This window comes from Xylocopa sonorina, chromosome 10 (genome assembly GCF_050948175.1).
Source record: "Xylocopa sonorina isolate GNS202 chromosome 10, iyXylSono1_principal, whole genome shotgun sequence".
Taxonomy (NCBI): domain Eukaryota; kingdom Metazoa; phylum Arthropoda; class Insecta; order Hymenoptera; family Apidae; genus Xylocopa; species Xylocopa sonorina.
This window is the reverse complement of record NC_135202.1, coordinates 3,095,795-3,117,245: the sequence shown is the minus strand read 5'-3', so window position 1 is coordinate 3,117,245 and position 21,451 is coordinate 3,095,795. Positions and strand designations below refer to the sequence as shown.

At 39.8% G+C, this 21,451-nt stretch overlaps 3 protein-coding genes across 3 annotated transcripts in view; 1 reads left to right on the top strand and 2 right to left on the bottom strand.

Annotated features, from left to right (window-relative positions):
• Positions 1-12,749, top strand: part of LOC143428085 (uncharacterized) — a 49,340-nt gene extending 36,591 nt beyond the window's left edge. The window contains exons 23-39 of the mRNA XM_076902736.1: positions 149-277; positions 580-927; positions 1,613-1,784; positions 1,872-2,025; positions 2,291-2,417; positions 2,753-2,953; positions 3,126-3,295; positions 3,740-4,639; positions 5,732-5,894; positions 8,672-9,013; positions 9,155-9,449; positions 9,591-9,732; positions 9,795-9,994; positions 10,080-10,232; positions 10,531-10,654; positions 11,208-11,721; positions 11,943-12,749. Coding sequence (XP_076758851.1) covers positions 149-277; positions 580-927; positions 1,613-1,784; positions 1,872-2,025; positions 2,291-2,417; positions 2,753-2,953; positions 3,126-3,295; positions 3,740-4,639; positions 5,732-5,894; positions 8,672-9,013; positions 9,155-9,449; positions 9,591-9,732; positions 9,795-9,994; positions 10,080-10,232; positions 10,531-10,654; positions 11,208-11,721; positions 11,943-12,175 — 4,367 coding nt within the window. The 3' untranslated portion in view covers positions 12,176-12,749. The remainder of the gene's footprint in view (positions 1-148; positions 278-579; positions 928-1,612; positions 1,785-1,871; positions 2,026-2,290; positions 2,418-2,752; positions 2,954-3,125; positions 3,296-3,739; positions 4,640-5,731; positions 5,895-8,671; positions 9,014-9,154; positions 9,450-9,590; positions 9,733-9,794; positions 9,995-10,079; positions 10,233-10,530; positions 10,655-11,207; positions 11,722-11,942) is intronic.
• On the bottom strand, positions 12,622-15,665 carry LOC143428155 (esterase FE4-like). Its single transcript, XM_076902870.1, has 8 exons — positions 15,482-15,665; positions 15,019-15,307; positions 14,581-14,766; positions 14,267-14,460; positions 13,881-14,037; positions 13,488-13,814; positions 13,258-13,402; positions 12,622-12,936 (listed from the first exon to the last, which is right to left on the bottom strand). Exons 1-8 carry the CDS (start codon positions 15,617-15,619, stop codon positions 12,786-12,788), a joined length of 1,587 nt encoding a protein of 528 aa, XP_076758985.1. The 5' UTR covers positions 15,620-15,665; the 3' UTR covers positions 12,622-12,785.
• Positions 15,666-16,245: 580 nt separating this feature from the next.
• Positions 16,246-19,206, bottom strand: Ilk (integrin linked kinase). The gene is made up of 7 exons (XM_076902885.1): positions 18,897-19,206; positions 18,391-18,556; positions 18,089-18,281; positions 17,932-18,012; positions 17,414-17,856; positions 17,100-17,330; positions 16,246-16,912 (listed from the first exon to the last, which is right to left on the bottom strand). Exons 1-7 carry the CDS (start codon positions 18,983-18,985, stop codon positions 16,766-16,768), a joined length of 1,350 nt encoding a protein of 449 aa, XP_076759000.1. The 5' UTR covers positions 18,986-19,206; the 3' UTR covers positions 16,246-16,765.
• Between the last annotated feature and the right edge of the window lie 2,245 nt (positions 19,207-21,451).

Here is a 21,451-nt window from a genome sequence, read left to right as displayed (position 1 = left end):
GGAGCCTACGTTAGAAATTCTATTCAATTACCACTAGACTTTATTGAAATCTTGCTGGATAAGAAACTCGACTTCCGCCTACACTGTTGAATCGCGTAGATGGAAAGTGAAGTGTAACTATCAATTATTCGAATGAAATATGTCACAGTACCGGAAGGGAAGGAAAATGTCTTGAGCCAACGACTCACGAGGCCCACAGGACTTTTATCAGCAGGATCGACGCCGAGATCGACGCCACGATCGACCCCAATCAGAAGTTTGTCGCCAGCAGTTTCGCGTAAGTGCATGTTAACAAAAGTAAGAAAGAACACAATAACTTTCAATTAGACCTACAGGAACTCTAACGGAATCGCAGTCGCAAATTAAAATCTTGTTGCATTCAGAATGCATTCTAGATTACTACAATAAAACCAAATTCGTATGGCTAATTGCCATAAAGACAACATTTCCAATTCATGTTCAGGGTTCTCGCGATGGCTTAATCATATGATAATCATCTTTTCGAACGATTGATGTTCTTCTGAGAGATTACATCGACTTAGTTGAAAGAAAAGTCTGACATGAATAAACAAATTGCAGACGGTCGGGAGCTGAGGTCCCCGCAGCTTCTTCCGCGAAGTAGATCAATGTCAAGGCGTCCGAAGATCAGCCCACCGAAATTTTACGCGGTTCCGCACAATCGCGTGGTCGAGGAAGGTGAAACGGTGCGCTTCCAATGCGCTGTGGTCGGGCACCCGACACCCTGGGTGAAATGGGACAAAAACGGCCTGGCAGTCACTCCTACCGCGAGGATCTCCGTTAAAGAAAGGGACGACGTGAAGATACTGGAAATCGTCGAAGTTACCCTGGAAGATGCGGGATTGTACAGGGTGACTGTGGAGAACGACTACGGCCGCATCGAAGCCAGTGCTCGCCTCGAAGTGATAAGTACGTAAACGTGGTTATATCAATTGCCACTACTTGTAATTGATGGTTTCTCCTATCTCCTAAATGTTCGTTTTCTATCGTAAAAGATAAGCGTGTCGATAAAATAATTCGCTTCAATTGTATCAGTCGCCGTTACCTGTAATCAATCGTTTCCCCTATCTCCTAAATGGTCATTTTCTATCGTAAAACGTAAACTAGCCGATAAAATAATAAAATAAAAATTCATTTAAAAGATTATTTAAAATGAATTGACCAATTTTCAAATGTCACACGATACGATTAATTACCGTGGCGATAGTCATTAATTTTTACCGTCACTTAGCGCAGTATTATGTCTTTTCTGAATTTGTATGTTTCATTAGCGTTTTTTTTTATCATGATACCGATATAGAAATATAAAAGTAAATACAGTAGTGACCGCAGAAATTGCATTGCTTAATAAATATCAATGCTTTTAGTTTGTTGTTATTAATTATATTTATTGACTTTATTGTAGAACACTGCGCAAAATGATCAAAAGACTACAGTAAAATAGTTTAATATAGCTAGCAAGTTTTTAAATGTGTTTACACATGCGACGAACTGTATTCCTTAGCAGAGATATAATTCTGTTAGCCAATGTTGCATAAATTTTTACGATTACTTTTGTAATTTCTTATCTAATCTATTTTATTTATCGAAAAAGATCGACAACTGCTCGGCACGGCTGCGCGGGCAATCAGAACTAGAAGTGCGTCGCCTAGAACGTACCCATCGTTCAGTCGAAGCCTCCTAGACACAACTAGCAGAATAAATGGACGACTGCACCTCGATTGTAGCTTCAGAGGATCGCCAAGCCCGACGCCAACATGGTTCCGGTAAAATGGACGGTTAAAGCGTTCTTCTGAAACTTCGAACCACTATTTTCAGATCGAGAATATTAATGGAACTGTTGACATTCGTAGAAACGGACGACCGTTGGAACGATCGAGCCGTATTAAACGGTACTTCGACGGCAAAATCGCGAAAGTCGAAATTTCCAGAGTGAAAGCGAGCGACGCGGGTGAGTACACCTGCGTGGCGACGAACGTCCTTGGCTCCACGAAGAATACCTGTCAGGTAAGTAATTTGGTCACGTGCAGAGGCTGTATTCTAGTTAAGAATTCGAACTGTCGACGAGTGAAGCCCGTAGCTGCGGTAGAATTTGTTCTAAAGAAAATAAAGTAGTGTAATAGACAGATATGTGAAGATATAGAAAATATATAAGGCTGAGAATTTTAAATTCATAAAATTTCTAAGAAGTTTCGAATGCCACTCATCTTTTTTTTTTAGTAATTGTAATGTTAACACGAAGACATGGTCCCAATCGTTTCTTCGGTTGCAGGTGACCGTTCTTGATCCTCATAACCCATCCACCAGCGACAAGAATCCACCGAAGTTTATACAAACGCTTCCGGAGGACACGATTGTTATGGAAGGCCATTGTTACGAGCTTCAGACCAGACTGACGGGTACAGAAAAATTGAAAATATATCTTTTCAAACTAGCTAAAATAATTAAACGCTGAATGGTTAATTTACTTGTTTAACTGATTGAATCGACATTTTAGAAATGAAGCTGCGTATAAAAACATTAGACTTACCATCTCGCGTATCTTCTTTGCACTCGTTTGACAATCAATCGAATTTTCAGAACTCTATTTTGTCAGCAACGAACTTTCAAACGAACATCCACATCTCATCGTGGTGCTTTCCTCATGTTACTCGTGTAGATTTGGCCTTCTTTTCTGGTTCCTGTATAATTAATAAATAAGGTGATTGGATGAGTATCGAATCTTGCTTTTCAGGTACACCACCATTCACAGTAATTTGGATGAAGGACGGTCACGAGATACCTGACGACGACACGTGTAGATACGTCATATATAGCGATGGGGGAGTTGCATTGAGATTGTCCAGCGTTTGTCCACAGGATGCTGGGGAATATACTTGCCTCGTTCGCAACAATTTCGGGGAAGCAGCTTGTCGCGGTTTGTTCGCTGTTCAAGGTACACTTTGAACCCAAAAATCGTGTAACTTAAAACGTTTTATTATTAGGAAAACTGTCCACGATCATTTAACGAGATTTAACGCATTTGGGTCGTCCGATGAAACGATTTATAATTTAAAGAATAAACTAAGACGAACGCATAATTTTAACACGACTTTATACTTCGTCAGATTACAAAGGTGCTCCGAAATTAGCGCCACAGTTCACGAAAACTCCGGTGTCAGTCATCGTATTGAAAGGTGAAACTGCACGTTTCTGCGCTCGGGTGCAATGTGCGAAACCTATGGAGATCGCCTGGGCGATTAATGGGAAGGATGTCAGAGATAATTCAAGGTGCAAGGTATGCGAAACAACTTGAGAAAGTTAACATTAAATCGTTGTTGGATTATTTCAATTCGACATGAACGCAATATATTACAAATATAATTAATCAATCGCACAAAGAGTCATATATGTAACATACATAGTAGAATCTAAAATGTTTACTATACCAGTGCTATCGATAGTAAATCTTGACGACTCATTTTTCTAAGTATTGCAACAGCATAATTACCCAAACTCTTGATTTCCATCATCTATCTCTTCACCATATTTTCTCTCGTATCTTAGATTATAAATAAAGACATCCAGATTTATATTGGCATCCAACCAATTACCTAACAATTAGTCAGAAACGTCAACAACTTCAGAATCCAAGCCTTCGTCCAATGTGCCAAATTCCTTTCTTCTATACAACAAAAATCCAAAAATGAACTTACAATAGCGTTTCCTCTTTATCTCGTAGGTCGAAAAAGACGATAACGTTAGCATCCTCAGGGTATACGACGTAGATCAGCGAGTCGCTGGGGAGATTCGCTGCACGGCATCCATGGCCGGAAAAGGGCCATCGATCAGTTGTATAGCACAGCTACAATTGCAACGACAGCTGCAGAATTTCAAAAACCCGTCACGCTCGATCGTGGCAGCCAAAATACGAAATGAAAAGCCGGCAAAAGCCTCCGGTTTCGTTCGTTACAGTTCCTTACGAGTCGCAAAAAGAGACGCGCCGTCCTCTTCGCCTGGAAATCAGCGTATTGAGCACTCGACGAGAGTCAGATCGTCTTCGTTGCCCCGAAGAACGACGGCCAGTCCTACGCAGTCTCCTTTACCCGCCAGGAAATATATCCCTCCGAGTCCATTGTTGAACACGCGGAAATCGAGTGAAAATAGGACGAGCAAACGAAAGGATCCACGACCGAAGAAGTTCGAGCGAAAAGAGACTCAGCAGGTTGCGAGAAGACCGAGCGATCAAAGAATCTCTTCGTCGGACGACGAAGTGGAGACGAAGGATGTATCCTCGATGAAATTAACTGAAAGCAACGAGGACGGTGTAAACAGTTCGTTAACGATGACCTCGGATGTTTGTAAGACTGATAACGATAGGAAAATCCAGGACAACTGCAATAAACACGACGACACGCCTATAATATGCGCGGAATGCGCTCCGGAAGAGCCCGAGGAAACGTCGATCCTGATGGAAACCGACGTGGCGAAAGAAGAGAAAGTCGACAGCGTATCGGAGGAATTTGTACCCGCGAGCATCGTGAACGTGCCAGCCGACGTCACCGTTTTCCGAGGAAACAGAGTGGTCCTCAGGGTCACGTATAGGGGCCATCCGGAACCGCGTGTCAAGTGGCTTCGAGCGGTGAATATCATTTCGTATAGCGCCTTCTAACGATCGAGACTCGTTCAACTTTGATCTGGTTCGGAAGAAAAAAAAAAGAAGTCACGGTCAGTTTTGTTCTTAAGTTCGTTAAAGGCATTACTGTTTCGGACAAAGAGACTTCTATTCGTGTGGCACTCATGTTGGTATGATAATGAAATCAGTAAATGTTCGAGAAATGAGATATTGGCGTCGAATTATGCTCGATGGGCGCTAGCTCTGTGGATGAAATTAGAAATTCTAGAATTTACCTTTTCTTTTCTATAATGGTTTAAATTTATTAATGGGATATTAATATTAGTTTTACACAAATGAGGTTATGGCGAGTTGAAAAGTAATTTTAGTATCGACGAACCCAAAGTCAAACAGTAATCTCATTTCCTGCGAGTAATTATCTAGAAATGATAAATATCCGGCTTCACACTAATTTAGCTAATTACTGATTTCTACTTATTTGGATTCCCAAATAGTCTTGTAATACACAAGTTAAGGAAACTGATAGCAGTGTATTCCGGGAATCCGTTTAATTAGAAAATCCCAGCTTCTATTGCAAGAGACCTCTATCCAATTATAAATATAGGGTCCACGTTTTATTCTTGCACAAGTAATTAACCAGTTAGTTGTGTTTGACGAGTACACTGGTCACAAAAAAATGGCAAGCAAAGCAATAAAATTAAACGATAAGACAGTCGTCTCGTTGCAACCTAACTCAAAACGTTAAATTTTAATTTGGACTTAAGTAAGGTTTATTCGCATATTATTATTAATTAACTAGATGCAACAATATTAAAGTTTCCACTGTTTTATATCAATTTTATAAAATTGGAGCAAGGGTTGTTGCGATAGAAACAAAGTATCACTTTGAAAAACAGTCTTGCTAGTATGGTAGATAACATTAATAATTTGATTCGTTTCTTCTAACTACTGTACGATCGTTTACAATCGAGTATAGCGATCTAGACTCTCTTGGAGTCGCTCACAGCCGCGTACAATTCACGAACATCCATCAATCAATTCTATTCGTTAAGATTGTTTGTAGTGAATGAAATATTCAATCGAGAATTTCGATTGCAGGGTCGGGAGCTGACTCCTAACAAGAAGACCGCCATTACTTACGGCGGTGGAGTGTCTTGCTTGATATCGGACGATGTTGTCGCTGATAACGCCGGGAAATACGAAGTGTCAGTGGAAAACGAGCTGGGAAAGGATCGACGGTGTTTCAGCGTTGCTGTCGAAGGTACGTGAATAAATATCGAACGGACAGACAGACGGACGATTCTATGGAAAACGTGTTTCGATTTTGGGCAAATGTCAAGGTTGTCTGAAATTTGTGCATAAATAAAAAAGAAAACGTTACATAATATCGTCTACTGTGATAAGTATTCGTTATATGGATGCAATGGAACGTGTATGAGTGATCCTGCAAATAAACTGTATAGATTACGAACTAACTAAAGATAGATCGCGATACCAGACTTGTTCGTTTACGTAGCAAGTAGTTAATTCGTATACGAGGCGTGTGTGACCTAATTATTTTCTTCATTCGTGATGAGAAAATAGCGCCAAGTGGTACACGCTACTACAAAATCGACATTGTCAGGTTTTTAAATTTTAATTTGCACTTTGCAACGTTTGTTTGCATACTATTACTATTAATTAATTAGGTTCTACTATATTAAATTTTCCGCTGTTTGACATCACTTTTATAAAATTAGAAAAAGAGTTGTTGTGATAGGAACGAAACGTCGCTTTGGAAAACAGTCCTGCAACCATAGTGCACGATACAAAAGATGACAAACTCCACCGCGATAAATGTCACACCCAGTATATCGCAATTGCAAATGCAATCTCAGTGTTTCTGATATTTCAGGGGAAATGTTGACATTGAATCTTCTGAGAGGAAGGAAAACAAAGTGGCTAGAAAATACAAAATATTTACTTTATGAGTCCGTCGACTCTAAGCAAACAATTCTTCATTACCGTTGAATACATTAAATAAGAATATCTGAAATTTTCCAAAATATATCACTCCCAATTAGACTTACATTTTGCAGATAAGTTTTCCTACGATCAAAATAATGTTTTAAAACTTAAAATTTGATTTAAAAATGTAGCATTTAGCGTAAAGTAACTATTTGTAATCAAAACGATTTTACTTACAAGGTTTGAAAGGATCTAAATGAAATTAACTTATAAAATACAGTAGTATTAGAAATATTTGTAAATACATCAGTCATATCCCGCCATTTATCCAGTACTCTTGTTCCACACTCCATCGATAACATAGGAAATCACATTACAATAACAAAAATACAATAGTTAATTTTCAAATGACAAGAAATCCTTCCTGCAAATATTATTTTTATCTGAAATGAAACCAGTTTCGGATTTTTAGTGAAATCGAGGCATATTTAAAATTCATTAAAGTGGTGAAACATTCGAAAGGAAAGATTGAAATCTTTCTCGCAAGCGTAGTTTTGATAAATAATTAAACTATTCGCAAATAATCAGTCAAATGGGGTGGAACGGATTTTCGAAGATGCCGACGAAGTCGCGGAGGACCGTCGATTACGCGGAAGCGGAGTCATTACGTAAAATTCGTGAAAGTGAGAGTTTTCGAGCGTGTTAGATCAACTTGTTTCGACTAATTGCGACTCGCGTCCCGTCTATTCGTCGTTGGAAACGCAATTTAGAACGACGCGACCATTGTGCGTGAACCGCGTGTCACACGGTCCAGTTCCTCTTCTTATGTACAAGGCAGACGACAGTCTCACGTGACGTATCACGCAATGATTCCTCCTTCCATCGTTTCTTCTTCCACCTCCCACTATCCGGTCCCGTCTCTGCTTCCTCTTTCCTTGGGATCGCGTTAGAACGAACCAGTGCTGAAGAAGTGTTTGTGCCGTTGAAGCTTCGATATTTAGCGTAGAATAATTTGTCACGCGTCGAAACGTTGACGATATTCTGTGTTTCTGGTTTCATCAACGAATCGCTGAGGATCGCGACCGATCGCAAGAAAGAAGACGAAAGCTTAAAGCAAGATGGGTAATGTGTACAAACAAAACCGTTTGTTCTTAACACGTCCCGTGGCGGACCGACTTTTGAATACTGTCCGCTTTACAATTAAACAGTTTTACTTCTGGCATATACTTTACAATTTTTACAATAGTGCAAACACCGTAATTACCAAGAGAAGAGTGTAGAGGAGGTCTTGCATCTTTCGTTTTGCAACGAAAGTTTCAAATAGCTCGAACAAAAAGTTTGCCTCGCGTAGCATGGAACGTGTTACTTCCTAATCAGAAATAGTCTGAAATTGTCTTACGTGATCATCACTGTGTGAACAAGAGTGGACTATGCTTGATAATAAATTTCCCTCACCTCTTGTGAAAATGAATAATTTAGTTTACACTCGTCTTTTAATTTCTATCCTTTATGTTTACTCTAATTTAAAACCTGTGCTCTTCAAACATTACGAAACCATTGAACAAAATTCGTAAGTTTAAAGTTACACGATTTCTTACGTTCTTAAATAGGTAAACTCAGGTCTTCGCGTGCTAGTTAATTTTATAATTTACGAATTAAACTAATACCTCACTGTTATCTATCATGTAACCGAGATCACAGTCTCCCGCTGTCAACGTTTGCTCATTCCGGACTGTGATCACAATCTTCCGCCTGCATTCTATTGACCCTTTACGCTGTATTATTTACATTTAAGAAAACTACCAAGCAACTCCGAATTATTTTTCATATTCAATCGAGATGAAAACATTTTTTATCTCAGCTTGTCGGTTTAATAAGAGAAATTTAAAAGATACACCAATTTTATATGCATCTCACCCTTTTGAACAGTATGAATCTATATAATATGTAATACTAATATAAATATATACATAATAATAAAAGAAACACGTGACGATGACAGAAACAAAGAACAATTCGCGCATGGATAATTTCGTTTGCCCTAGATCTAAATTACGAACGCAATTTAATTCGACAAGCCTTTTTTTACAGGTCCACCCGACCCGCCAGCGGGCATTCCCAACGTGTGCTGTTCAACGGGAACAGCGACCGTCAATTGGCGGTCGTCCCCTTACGATGGAGGCTGCACTGTTACCGGTTACACCGTCGAAATAAACCGCGCTGGCGAGACCAGCTGGACGACGATCGCGGAATCCTGTCTCTCGCTGAGTCTGGCGTTGCCAGCCGTCGAAACCGATTCTGTAGTACCTGGCGAGAGTTATCGGTTCCGCGTGAGAGCTGAGAACATCCACGGCGTTAGCGAACCTGGAGACGAATCAGAATTTGTGAGGATCCCGAAGGAAGGGGAAACTTGTTTGGTGGATGATGAAGAAGGTAAAAAACGGTGGAAAAAGATGCGATATTCTTCTTGAACAACATGGCGCGATCCGCGTTGTACGGAGCTTTGTTTGATCCTTAGTAGAATTGGTTATTTTATAGCTATGTTCATTTATTAGGAAAATTTTCTGTTCGAAGAATTTGAACCACCGCTCGAAGCTCGAATAGTGGAGATGGAAGATAGGCAACTGTTCAACGACCGCTACGAAGTGCTGGAGGAATTGGGCAAAGGTCAATACGGGACTGTCAGAAGAGTAATCGAAAAGTCCTCGCACACAAGTTTCGCAGCGAAATTCGTGAGGACGATCAAGTCGAAGGATCGCGAAAAGGTTCGAGAAGAGATCAAAATAATGAACATGTTGCGGCACCCGAAGCTTCTTCTTCTGGTGGCTGCATTCGAGAGCCCCCGAGAAGTCGTGATGATCACCGAATAGTAAGCTTTTTACATAACAACGTATATTTTCTCCGTTATATAGATTCTCGTTTGCTAGAAGAGATAAGCTTGACTAGGACAAAATTTACGTACTTATTTAAGTAATTTACTTCTAATACGTGATGCGTCTTTTTCTCGCAGCATTTCAGGTGGTGAACTTTTCGAAAGGGTTGTAGCCGACGATTTCACCCTTACCGAGAGAGACAGCATACTCTTTATGAGGCAGATCTGCGAAGGCGTCGAGTATATGCATCAAAACAACGTTGTGCACTTGGATCTGAAGGTGAGGAATATTTTTCTTCGAAAATTAGTGAAATATGGACTTGAAAGCGAATCTGATTGCAGCCAGAGAATATAATGTGCAGAACGCGAACTTCTCATCAGATTAAGCTGATCGATTTCGGTCTAGCGCAAACTCTAAAACCAGACTCTCCGATTAGAGTACTGTTCGGCACCCCAGAGTTCATTCCACCGGAAATTCTAAATTACGAACCGATCGGCACCGAATCGGACATGTGGAGTGTCGGTGTGATCTGTTACGTCCTGTAAGTAATTCAATGTCCTATAAGTAATTCATGTTAGCCATTTGTCTGAGACTGGTTAAATGAAGAAGTGATTGTGAATGTTCAGGTTGACTGGTCTGTCGCCGTTCGCGGGTGACAACAACATCGAAACGTTCGCGAACATCATGCGAGCTGATTACGACCTGGAAGATGAGGCGTTCGATGCGATCTCGAACGAAGCCAAGGACTTTATCAGTAGTCTACTTGTAAAACGAAAGGAGTATGTGTTGAACAGATTTTTTTAGAAATATTTAATCCTCTGTCTGTCATTCGAGACTGTAACTTCATAAAGTTATCCATTTTTAATCGTAAGGAGCCGATGTTCTGAACAAATTCGCGGATGTATACCAAGTAGAGAAATGATTTGATTCAGAAGCTTCTATTTGCTATTAAACGCTTCGAGCATTCGAATTTTTTCACTCTTCAAAACCTAAACATTAAAAAGGTTGTTGATGAATGTATGATTTTAAACTGCTTGTTATTGTTTCTATCGAAATATCCATTGGTGTAATTTTTAGATTGCGAATGTCGGCGAAACAGTGTCTGCAGCACCCTTGGATGGCGCAGCACGCGGAAGCCATGAGCAGAATAGCCTTGCCGACCGAAAAATTGAAGAAATTCATCATACGACGAAAGTGGCAGGTAGGAGTCCATTTAATATTCGATTCTACGTGTTTTGCCGCCGTATATTATTACATGAGATTGCAGTGTTTTGATTTGTTCGAACATACTAAAAATTGCGGTAAGTCGTTTAAATTTTTGAACAAGAAGTATCAGCAAATATAGCAGTAACGCTTCTCGAGCATTTTAAAATTGTTCTGTCTACCAAATATTTTGAATAATTCCACGGTAAAGTATTTCCACGATTACCCCCTCATTTTTTCTAAATGGCTTGATTTTATTCTTACCAATAATAGCCGGCAAGATTGAACGACTCTATAACGTACTACATCAGATTTTTCCAGCCAAAAATCATCAAATATTAAGATTTTCGTAACTCGAAAATTCTTCAAATTTTTGCGCACGCATAGTACGTGAATGCAACACTTTTTGTTAGAAACGCAAAGCATCGGTAAATACAGAAAACTAGTTTATTCGCAAAGTCGTTACATCTAGCCACCGTCAACGACCACTAATCGAAGCATGCGTTTGTTGATCTCGTTGCGTGCCCGCGTGGTTCCGCTTGTTGCGATAGAAAACGGGAAACGCCATTCGCGCGCTCGGCAGGATGGCAATCCTTTCGGGGAAATGCAGACAAAGTCCAACGCCGACCTCGGAATCCCCGAACCCTAAAGAGGACGCGATCTCGGAGATCGAGAAGGAATTGGAGGAGAAGGTGGACCAAGAGTCCTGTACAGATTCGCAGAGATCTCGTCGGGTGTTCAGAGGCGACTCTCGAGACTCTGGTATCGGGGACTGTGTTTCGAACTTGTCGACGTCGTCGCAGCAGGTGAACGAGCTGGGGATTTCGTCGATCAAGGAGGAAGAGATGGACGGTGAGAATAACAACGGTAATGTTAAGAGCGTGTTGCGAAAGGTGGAGCAGTTCGAAGGTCGTAGAACATCGCTGGAGGATGTCAGCGACGTGTCGAGGAACTTGGGGAACGTGGAGGTTCCCGATCCAAAGAGAAGCACCAAAGGAAATGTCGAGGTAACCACGATAAGTGGTGTAACTAAAGCTTCGCGTGAAATTAATCGGCAGCATGAAGGTGTGTTATTTTCATGTGTAATTTTTATTAACTTTACTACCATTCACGCCACCTAAACATTCCATTTTTCGTTAATTTTGCAAAGCTATTTACTCTGATTTTTAAATATTACTTAAATTGGCTATTGAGTAAATATTCGTTAGACAAGTGAAGCGTGCTTGTCAAGTAAATCGAAAGTATACATTCGATGGGGTAAAGAGCAAAAACGTACTTGTTTTTAGTATCTGACGAAATTGAGGACCCAAGGTTGTTAATCGGAAGGGTTCGCAGCAAGTTCGTTCCGACTGGAAACGTAAGTCGGACTGCGAAACTGTTCGAGAAGGAGGCGACAGCCTCGAAGCCACCCCCGAGCGTGTCACACGTATCGCAACGCTCGTATCCTGCGGTCACTGTGGCACCAGGCAAACCACACAACGAGAGGGTGCAAAAGGCCTTCGCCTTTTGGAATAAATAAACCATAATCGCAACTGCGAAGGAGCTATCGGCCGTAATATTCGAGGACACTGCGCGGCACATTACAACATTATCGTTAAAAGTTGCTGCATGCATCGCAAGAAACTCGACTTATAGTACGAGAGAAATCTGACAGGATATCGTTAGTGAATTTAACGAAGAGATAAAACTTGGATGTTAATTTTTGTGACAGTGATTGAATTGTAGCAATTTTTATCGTAAACGAAGGTATTGTTTTAGTAAGGCTACTTATCAGTCTCGTTGGTGGAAAACGAACATAACGTTACACGAACAAACGAACATAGCTTACGATAACATAATTCAAAATACGATTTCAACGTTTTCTTTCATGTAGATACGTTCTACTTCAAGTATATCGTTCAAATAATGTACTCGTAAAATTACAGACGATAAGAAAGCGTGTAAATAGCATATTTTACAATCATAGAAGCATAAAGTATTTATTATTTCCCTTGCACCTGTCTGTTTTCTTGTAAACAAGAGAAGATGATTATATGTATTATTCAAGTAACTAATATGTGAATAAAATGAGAATAAACATCAAAATATTCGGACTCCTCCACGTTCTCCATGTCTCTCCTCGATTTCTGTCAGAACGTGGTCCGTGTTTCGGAGGACCAAATGTGCGGTGGAATGGGTAAGAATTTTAATTCATCGCCAATGTTTAAATAACAAAATTGATTTTTCGTTGCAGGCTTCCAAGTTGTCTGGATAAATTCGTCATGAGTTGGAGTAGGATTCCTGCGTCAAAATAAAATGCCCTGTAAAAATGTCTGCACTACGGCAACTGAAAGCAATCTTACTCTCGCGACGCAAAATGACTTTTCCGAATCTCGTTTCCAACATAAATGATTTTGAAAATCCGTTAAATACGCGTGCTATGAATTCTCATTAGTAGAGACGTGTGCAATGAATTTTCAAGGTCGTCATTCGGAAAACGAAGCTACTTTTACACTCTTGACTTTCATCCTATTTTAACTTTCATAGGCTAGCTACTAGATTGTTGGAGACTACTATCTGCTCGATAAATTTCAAATGTTCGTGATCACGTTGAACGTTTACCCAGTTTTAGCAAAATTGGTCCACATTCTAGTCATTCGTTCCAACGTAATTCTGTCTTTCGTACCAACCGCTGGCGCGTCAGGATTGTCAGCCTTAGAGCGAGGCAGATAAAGTAGATACGCAGAATCGTCCGTATGAGAGGCTCCTAAAATAAATAAGAACAAATGTTGCTAATTGAAATTCGTTCGTGGTTGTTTAATGAAAAATGTAAAATGTGACGACATAATCACCACGGATGGCACGTTTTGTTAAGAGATCGGTCGGTGTCTTCTCGTTGCCGACGTACGAGAATCTAAAATGGTAATTGGGCCCCTGGTTCCTCTTCGCTCGATCTTCCAGCAACAACGTCGTAGGAAGGACGAAATAGACATCGCTTAAAAAGTTAATGACCTCCCGTATGGTCACTTCGTTCATCGGTTTGCCACCGAAGTATTGCTCTTTCACCGTCTCCATTAACTTATTCGTGTCCGCTTCTCCAAGGTTTCTCAGCGAGGCCATGTATCTGATGTGCACGGACAGGTATTCGTTCAGGAGCGTTTTACTTCGTTCATCGTCACCTGATGGAGAGCAAATTTACTGAGCACGGTCTAACTCCTGCAGGCTTTTCTGAAAATGAATGTCACCTTTGACCAGCATAATGAACTCCTCTGTGGTGCAGCCAATCATCATAGGGATACTGTCGCATTTCATGAGTAACTGTTCGAGCTTCTCCGGTAATACGGGATTGTCAGCCACGGCGTCCATATTCATCCCAAATGCAAGCTGAAAAGTGACTTGTTCCTACGAAACGTAATGAATAGCATCACATGTGTCTACATTTAATTACGTAACTGTATTCACAGGATGAGTAATCAAATATTGAATGACACTGAGCTTCGTCCTTATCTATTATTGATTATGCTAATATGTGCAGTGTATCGTATATATTTATCTAAAATATAAAAGCTATAGCCTGATTCAGAAAGAATGCTATGAAACCACTCAAAAGCATTGAAGGAAAATTGTTTGCCTCTATTGACAGCACGGATTGCTGAGCCCTCACGATGTCGTTGGCGGGCACCGTTTGCAGAAACTCGAAAATCTCAACGGGGTCCTTGGAATCCTTTCCGAGGGCCGCGACGAATTTGTAGGACAGTTCGACGCTCTTGGTGGACCAACTGCTATTTGCGGTTCCACTGTGCATGACCGCTTTGTGGAACAGTCCTGCAATTAATATCAAATTAATGAAAGATGATGGAAATTTTCTAATCGCCTTGATAACTCGCGGTAAAACCGGAACCACCTTATCTTATCGACATCGTGGCCATCAGTAATATTATTTACCTTTTGCTCGCGGCGACAAAACTAACGCATGAACCAGCACCGCGCCAGCACTCAGACCAAAGATTGTCACGTTGCTCGGGTCTCCGCCAAAGTTTGCGATATTTTCCTTCACCCATTCCAAAGCCGCGATCAAGTCTTTTAAACCTTGATTTCCGGGCGCGACTCGGTGGCCCAGATTTAAAAATCCTTCGAATTAAACGAAAAACGAAATCTAAATACGGATGTCTATTCATCCTAATTATAGTTAAATCGACTACATAAATTCTAATGGCAACTATTGTTATTTATAACTATATTTATTAACTTATAACTATAATATTAACAATTTAATACTTTGTGCAAATGCGACTCGAATAACGACTGGACTTCGTTTATTATATTTTTTTCTTCTTTTTAAGTCACCGAATAATTTATTTAATTATATAATACATGACTAACCAAATGCACCAAGTCTGTAATTAGTTGAGACGAGTACAACATCCTTCGGGAGTAAATAGTCGCCTCTTACACGATCGAAACCACCGCCGCCTACTATGAACGCTCCTCCGTGGACCCAGAACATGACAGGTTTCGATTGGTTGAGGGAATTGGTATAGACATTCAGGTAGAGGCAGTCTTCGGTGCCGAATACATCATAAGGCTCAACCTCTTGCATCTGCATAGCTGACCGTACGTCGTTCTTGGTGGCGTCCCTTATTCCTGTCCATGACGCGGGCGGTTGCGGATCCTACAGTGACCAAAGAAACGTAACAACAGTATGTAATTCACCAAACTCACGATTTTTGTAATTTATTAAGTAAAATGCGAAAGTTGCAATGGGATTCGGAGAAAACGCCGAAATGAAATAAGTGATTTTTGATGAATCAGTTCAAAGTTGGTAGCAAACGGAACGGAAACTGACCTTAAACCTGAGGTTTCCAACAGGCGGAGCGGCGAACGGAATATTCTTGAAGGCGATGTACGGACATCCCAAGGAACTGTTCGTGACAACACCTCGTAGTTTACCTTGTTTCACTGTGACTATTGGTTCACCCATCATTTACTAGATTTTTAGTAATATATCAGCAACTCTCCAAATTCTGCATTTAAATTCCCCTGTATTATCGTATGTTTGTTTAGGCGTCTGAAGGCTTATGTTCTATATGAGATATGGTATCTGTTTTATAAATATCCTCAAGTCGTATTATTTATTATTGAATGATTTTCACAGGGTCAGTAGCTGTGTAAAAAGATGGATGAACATAAAAGAGTTAAATAAAAAAAATATAAAAATTACGGTTAAGTCTGTATTTCGTCAAAATAGTCTTCGGGCGTTCTGGCCAGACGATGTTTGGGGACCTGTAATGTGAACGACGTGTTCATCCAAGACGTGACCTGGATTGCTGAAAGCTAGTTGCAATTCGTTGCTATTATATACGTTGGAACAGTGTCTCCTCCTATGGGTTGCGGTCAGAAACGCGATTTCGATAGGGAATGATAGGAGGTGCATATCAATATATAATTTCAAAACCAATGACCTACCGAGTCAGGAGATTAAAGTCGATCGTAATTGTACATTCACCGAAATATATCCTTAACCCATCGCATTTACGATTGAAGTTTAATAAGTAAATAGGCCAATGGATTCCAGAATTTGAAGGCTTGGAAAAGATGGAAGAATAACTGTTCGTACTTACTGCATTTATATATTGTTATTCATTTTGATTTTAATATACAATAATATGTCAGAGAGTATAAGGTCCGGGTTGTAATCATAATTAATAATCACAATATTGATACAACGTATGCTGGCCATATTTCGAATTATGTAATACAAAAAGATAACTATTACAGACGATATAATCAACATTTGATAAACAGTATTACTATGAACAAAATCAACAATTATGTAAAACTGATCATAATACATTTTGAAAGAAGTTGATATTAAAAATTGTATAAATACTTGATCGTAATTACCTTGGTTACCGTGTAGAACTAACCATATTATGGAAGAACGTTCAAGACACATAGTTTCTTTAAATACAAATTGTATAAAAAATATAATTCAGTTATTCCTTGAGATATTGTATTAGATGTGTTTCAATAGTAACTGCAATCTGATTAGGTCCATTATGTCGCTTTAGGAATGAGAAGCTCTTTCGATAAAAATTGACGATGTAAATGAAGTATTCTGCAAAAAAATTTAACGTTTCATTTTGTCAAGTATCGGAACCACCATGTCAAATGATGGACGCTTTCCTGGATCCTCGTTCATACAAATTCTAATAAGTTTAGCAAGATGGGGTGAGATTCCTGGTGGTATGCTAACGCGTAGATCCTCCAACGCGATCTATAAAAAATAAAAAAATATAAAGAAGTACAAAACAAAATAAAACGAAACAAAATTCAAAGGTTAACCACAAATTAAATCAAAACTTGAAAACTCTCGCGGTTTCGAAACATTTGATATCCACTTTTAAACCAACGTAGTTCTTCGTTAAAATTCACGTTCATTTAAGCACAAATATCAAACGAACTTTCATGCCACACTCCATCGGCGATAGATCTGCGAACGGAACTTCTCTAGTCGCAAGTTCCCATAACAAAACGGCGAAGCTCCACATATCGCTGGCCTCGAGATTTATGTCAGCTGGACGTTTACTCAAAGCTTCCGGAGACATCCACGCTGGCTCGTAAATTCGACCTACCTCTTGAAACGAAAATTTCGAGTCCGCCATGTTTACACGCGCCGTTAAATCTTCATCGATCTGCAAACAAGTTTAATCATCGACATAATCGACGACTAACACTGTCGTAACGACTTGTTCCACTAATAATGAAGGATTGATACCATAATATGTTTACTATTAAGGTGGAATCTACATCTGTTGTGTCTTTCGAGACCGTGAAGAAATGCCATGGCTCTTGCAACGTCCAGAGCAAGCCTGAGTGCGCGAGCTGTATCAACGACAACACCTGTACCGCCGTGTAAAAGCCTGTGCAAACTCCCACGTGCCATATATTGTGAAACAGTCGCTAATTGCGGTGGCTGATTGACACAACCGAGTACAGGCAGTACGTTAGGGTGAGAAAAAATTCTTAATTTCGGAAATTCCTCGTTAAAATCTCTCGAAATTCGTGCCGTACATTCGCGTATATTCAAAATTTTTGCCACGATGTCATTGTTCTGCCAACGTCCACGCCAAGTTTCACCGCTTGGTGTACTAGCTAAATGAGTGTGTAAAGATAGGTCTGCCATGTTTATCCCTTTATGCCTTGACAACGTAGCATCACCTAAATGATGTAATTTAACATCAGTAATTATTACTACTAACAAATACTCGGTTCATGGAATACAATGTCACTTACGGCTTCTAGTTTTTAAACCTAACCAACTCTGATCCTTGAACTGGATCTTCTTTAAGTCTTGTCCATATTCTACAGCCAAATCTAGAAGGGAAAAATAAAACTAACGGTTGATAGAGGTTGATGTTAATAATAACTTCTTTTATGAATTATCAAGTACCGTGCAATCTCTTAGCTAAATGGCCTCGTGCTTTGTCCAAAGGTGTGTCACCATCTTTGTTCGCGATGGACACAAGAGCACCAGCAGCGACTAGTTCTTCCGCGACTGCCTGATCGCCCCAAAAACATGCGTAATGAAGAGCAGTGTTGCCATGTTCGTTTGTAACGTTGACGTCCGCACGATTTCTAAGTAACTACAAATGTGAACTTCATTAAAACGCTTAGAAGTAATCCCGTTTAACATTATCCAATATCTTTTATTACACATGGAGTACAAACAAGCGAATTAATTATTCTGACTACCAATTGAACTATTTCCTTGTGCCCATGAGCAGAGGCAAGATGGAGAGGAGTATCGTCTCCTCTGTTAGTAGCGTTAATGCGGGCTCCTCTGCTAACCAGTAACTCTGCCAATTTCAAGTGACCCTCTTTGCAACACCAATGGAGCGGACTGAATCCATGGTCATCGCTATACATAGAGAATGAAATCATAAGTGAAATTAGCCATAATTAAGAGAATCGTATTAACAAACATTAAGAGGAGTAAGCAGTCTCCAAAATTATTTTTTTTTGCTAGTATTATTCTTACTCCTTTTCCGGCATTGTGTTTCTATTGTTTTCAAAATACTTCTAACGCTTATCTCGCGTGTGGTCGAAAACAAAAGCCACACGCGAGATAAGTATTAGACCTGTTTTGAGAATAATAAAGAAGCAGTGTCGGAAAGGCGGTGAAGAGAGTACCAGTTTTCAGACAACCATAAACGAAAAGAACCGGGGCATTCTCGATGAGGGAATCTCTCGGCATTTACCCTTGGTTCATGTCATGTTCCGTGTCATCCAACCAAACGCGAACTTGTATAGTATTCCCTTCGCGGCACCATTGAAAGATATCTTCCATTTTCGTTCGATTATTAAATGCAACCGAGAAACAGTATAAATATTAGAACGGGGGAGTGGCAGTACTCCGTGGTGTAAAACACTGTGGTCGTCATATACTAAATATAACCATATTTCCGCGCGAGCAAAACTGTCACGAAAACCACATCACTTCGTTATGCACTGATCCTTGATTGATGGGCAGTGAGATTTCTGTTCGAGAATTGTGCGTTAACGACACATCGAAGAGCGAAAAAGAAAAAAGGTACACCTATGTGCAGCAGCACACGATGTTTAATATAATAGTTTTGATTATACTGCAGCACAGTACAATTATACGTGTGACCATATAAGACGCGTGAAGAGGCGGTTACTTCATAGTTTTCACATACTATACTTCCTACGGGAATAAGTCTTGTGCTACCATCTGATGACCAAGGCTACGCACGCCTCTCTATCGTTTGGTATCATCCGCAATGTTACCAATTCAACGTAAATTGGATAGAATTATTATGGTGAAACTATCATAAATGATTGCGAGAGATAAGCTTCCACCGAATAGCGGATCCTCCACCATTAAGGTACACAGATAAACCATTTATTTCATGGGACATTGTGTCTCATGTTCTGAATTACCGATCGTACAAAAAAAGAGCACAGATCCAAATTCTTTTATTCATATTATTTGAAGTAACATTTCAACCACTCGAGTGGATTATTAGCGATAGTAAAGGCAAAATTTATAATTTGTCATGGTGTTTTTGTGCATTGGGTGTGTGCTATATATAAAGACATATATGTTAAACACGTATATTAATTAAATAAATATTCTACAGTATATTTACACATATCGTGCTTATATACTATTTTTTTGGTAATTATTGACAACATTATTTGATTTTATGGAATTTTAAATTTGAAAAAATACCGACAATCAGCGGCGCCATCTCTATGAAAAGTGCTCAAACTGATCGACATTCAGTATCTGCAACTAAAAGTGTTACGCTGTCTTAAGGGCATTTAAATTTATCGTATAAAAACGTACCGCCTCTCTTTTCTAATAAATTATTTTTCCAATTTGGTGCAGCATTTCATAACACGAATCAATAGTACAAATTTGACGAATAATAGTACATTATTGTTGGAATATATTTATTTGTAATCTAATTATCGTTGAAAGCTGCGAATTGCATTCAATGAATCACAAGTTCTTTTATAGATTTCTTCTCAACGTTGTGAGTGATTTGTATCGTTTCTTCCAAGGCCTTTCCGTATTCTAATTAATTAAGCTATTCCATACCCAACAATTCATATTTTATATATTACTTTTTGTATTTTCCCATCAGAGAGAACGTTCCACGAAATAATAAATACCTTTTGCTGCTAATAATAGTTTAAAGTAAAACCCCAAATACTTTCTCATCTTCCATCGCATTTTTTTCAAACAAAATTGACGTTGCATTCTTTCAAATACACAGATCCTTAAAAGGAAATTCAAAAGAAAATCAAATACTGAAAGAAGAACTACACGACATTCCCTTTCCCAACCCTCTCGATGCAGCCAGTAATACAATAAAGTCTTACATAGAAAGAGCTTAATTACACAAAGAGGGAAATAAAATGAAATCCGTAAGGAAATCCTCTTATCTTTTTGCCATTTCGCTGCCGCATCGATGCCATCGCCAAGATTCCGGGGGTGGTTCCCCCACTTACCCCTGGATTACATTTCTCTCCGTGCATCAAAGTAATTACGCGACTTTCCGTGATTCGATACCCCTCGGAACAAGCGGTACATAATTCCACGTCTAGGATCATGGCATTTCCGAATAAACGTCATCGGGAGCCATAACTACTCCGCGACGGACAGTTACCACGCACACAACCGATTGTTTTTCCCTGTAACAGTCGGTGATCTTATTGGTCATCAGTCAGGCAGGCCTCCGGTACGTGATATTGTGGCAATCTCGGATTGAATTATTAATACGCGAGGGGGAAAAAAATCGCGACACGCCAATGATTATGCACCATTCACGTGATCACGAGTCGATAATTATCGAGCGTGTGATTCATCCGCGTCATTCATCCTGTTCCTTCGCGCGTGTTATCTTCCCTTACGTATACACACCCCCTTTTAATTCTCTAAGGAAACTCTACGACGAAACATATTAGTCGATTGTTAATGTTTAAATAACTGAGTGGAACCCGAATAATTGCAGCCGATATCCCTATTTTGAACGAGTTCCGTCGTGTTTCGAAAATCTCGCGAGGCTTTCTTATCGAGCTTATTCGCATCACTCGCAATCTACTTCTCACCGAGAATATTTAAGTGGCGTCACTTTTTTCACTCCTCAGCGCGGCAATAATTTTTACAGATCTGTCGCATTATACTTTAGAACAGACTTGCTTCACGCGTAAGTGGTTCGAAAGTGGGTTATCCACGTGACCAGAAAGTGTTGAGAAATGTTGAGAAAGGGGTGGAGAAGAATGA

Bases quoted from the DNA above. Each gene is read 5' to 3' on its own strand.
- Ilk (XM_076902885.1), bottom strand. From the start codon at position 18,985: ATGGAAGATATCTTTCAATGGTGCCGCGAAGGGAATACTATACAAGTT. The intron at 18,557-18,896 runs GTAAATGCCGAG...CTCTATGTATAG, and splicing joins GAACATGACATGAACCAAGG to CGATGACCATGGATTCAGTC. The intron at 18,013-18,088 runs GTACTTGATAAT...TTTCCCTTCTAG, and splicing joins TTTAGCTAAGAGATTGCACG to ATTTGGCTGTAGAATATGGA.
- LOC143428155 (XM_076902870.1), bottom strand. From the start codon at position 15,619: ATGATGGGTGAACCAATAGTCACAGTGAAACAAGGTAAACTACGAGGT. The intron at 14,767-15,018 runs GTTAGTCATGTA...TTTAATTCGAAG, and splicing joins TTACAGACTTGGTGCATTTG to GATTTTTAAATCTGGGCCAC. The intron at 14,038-14,266 runs GCAAACAATTTT...TACGTTTCGTAG, and splicing joins AATCCGTGCTGTCAATAGAG to GAACAAGTCACTTTTCAGCT.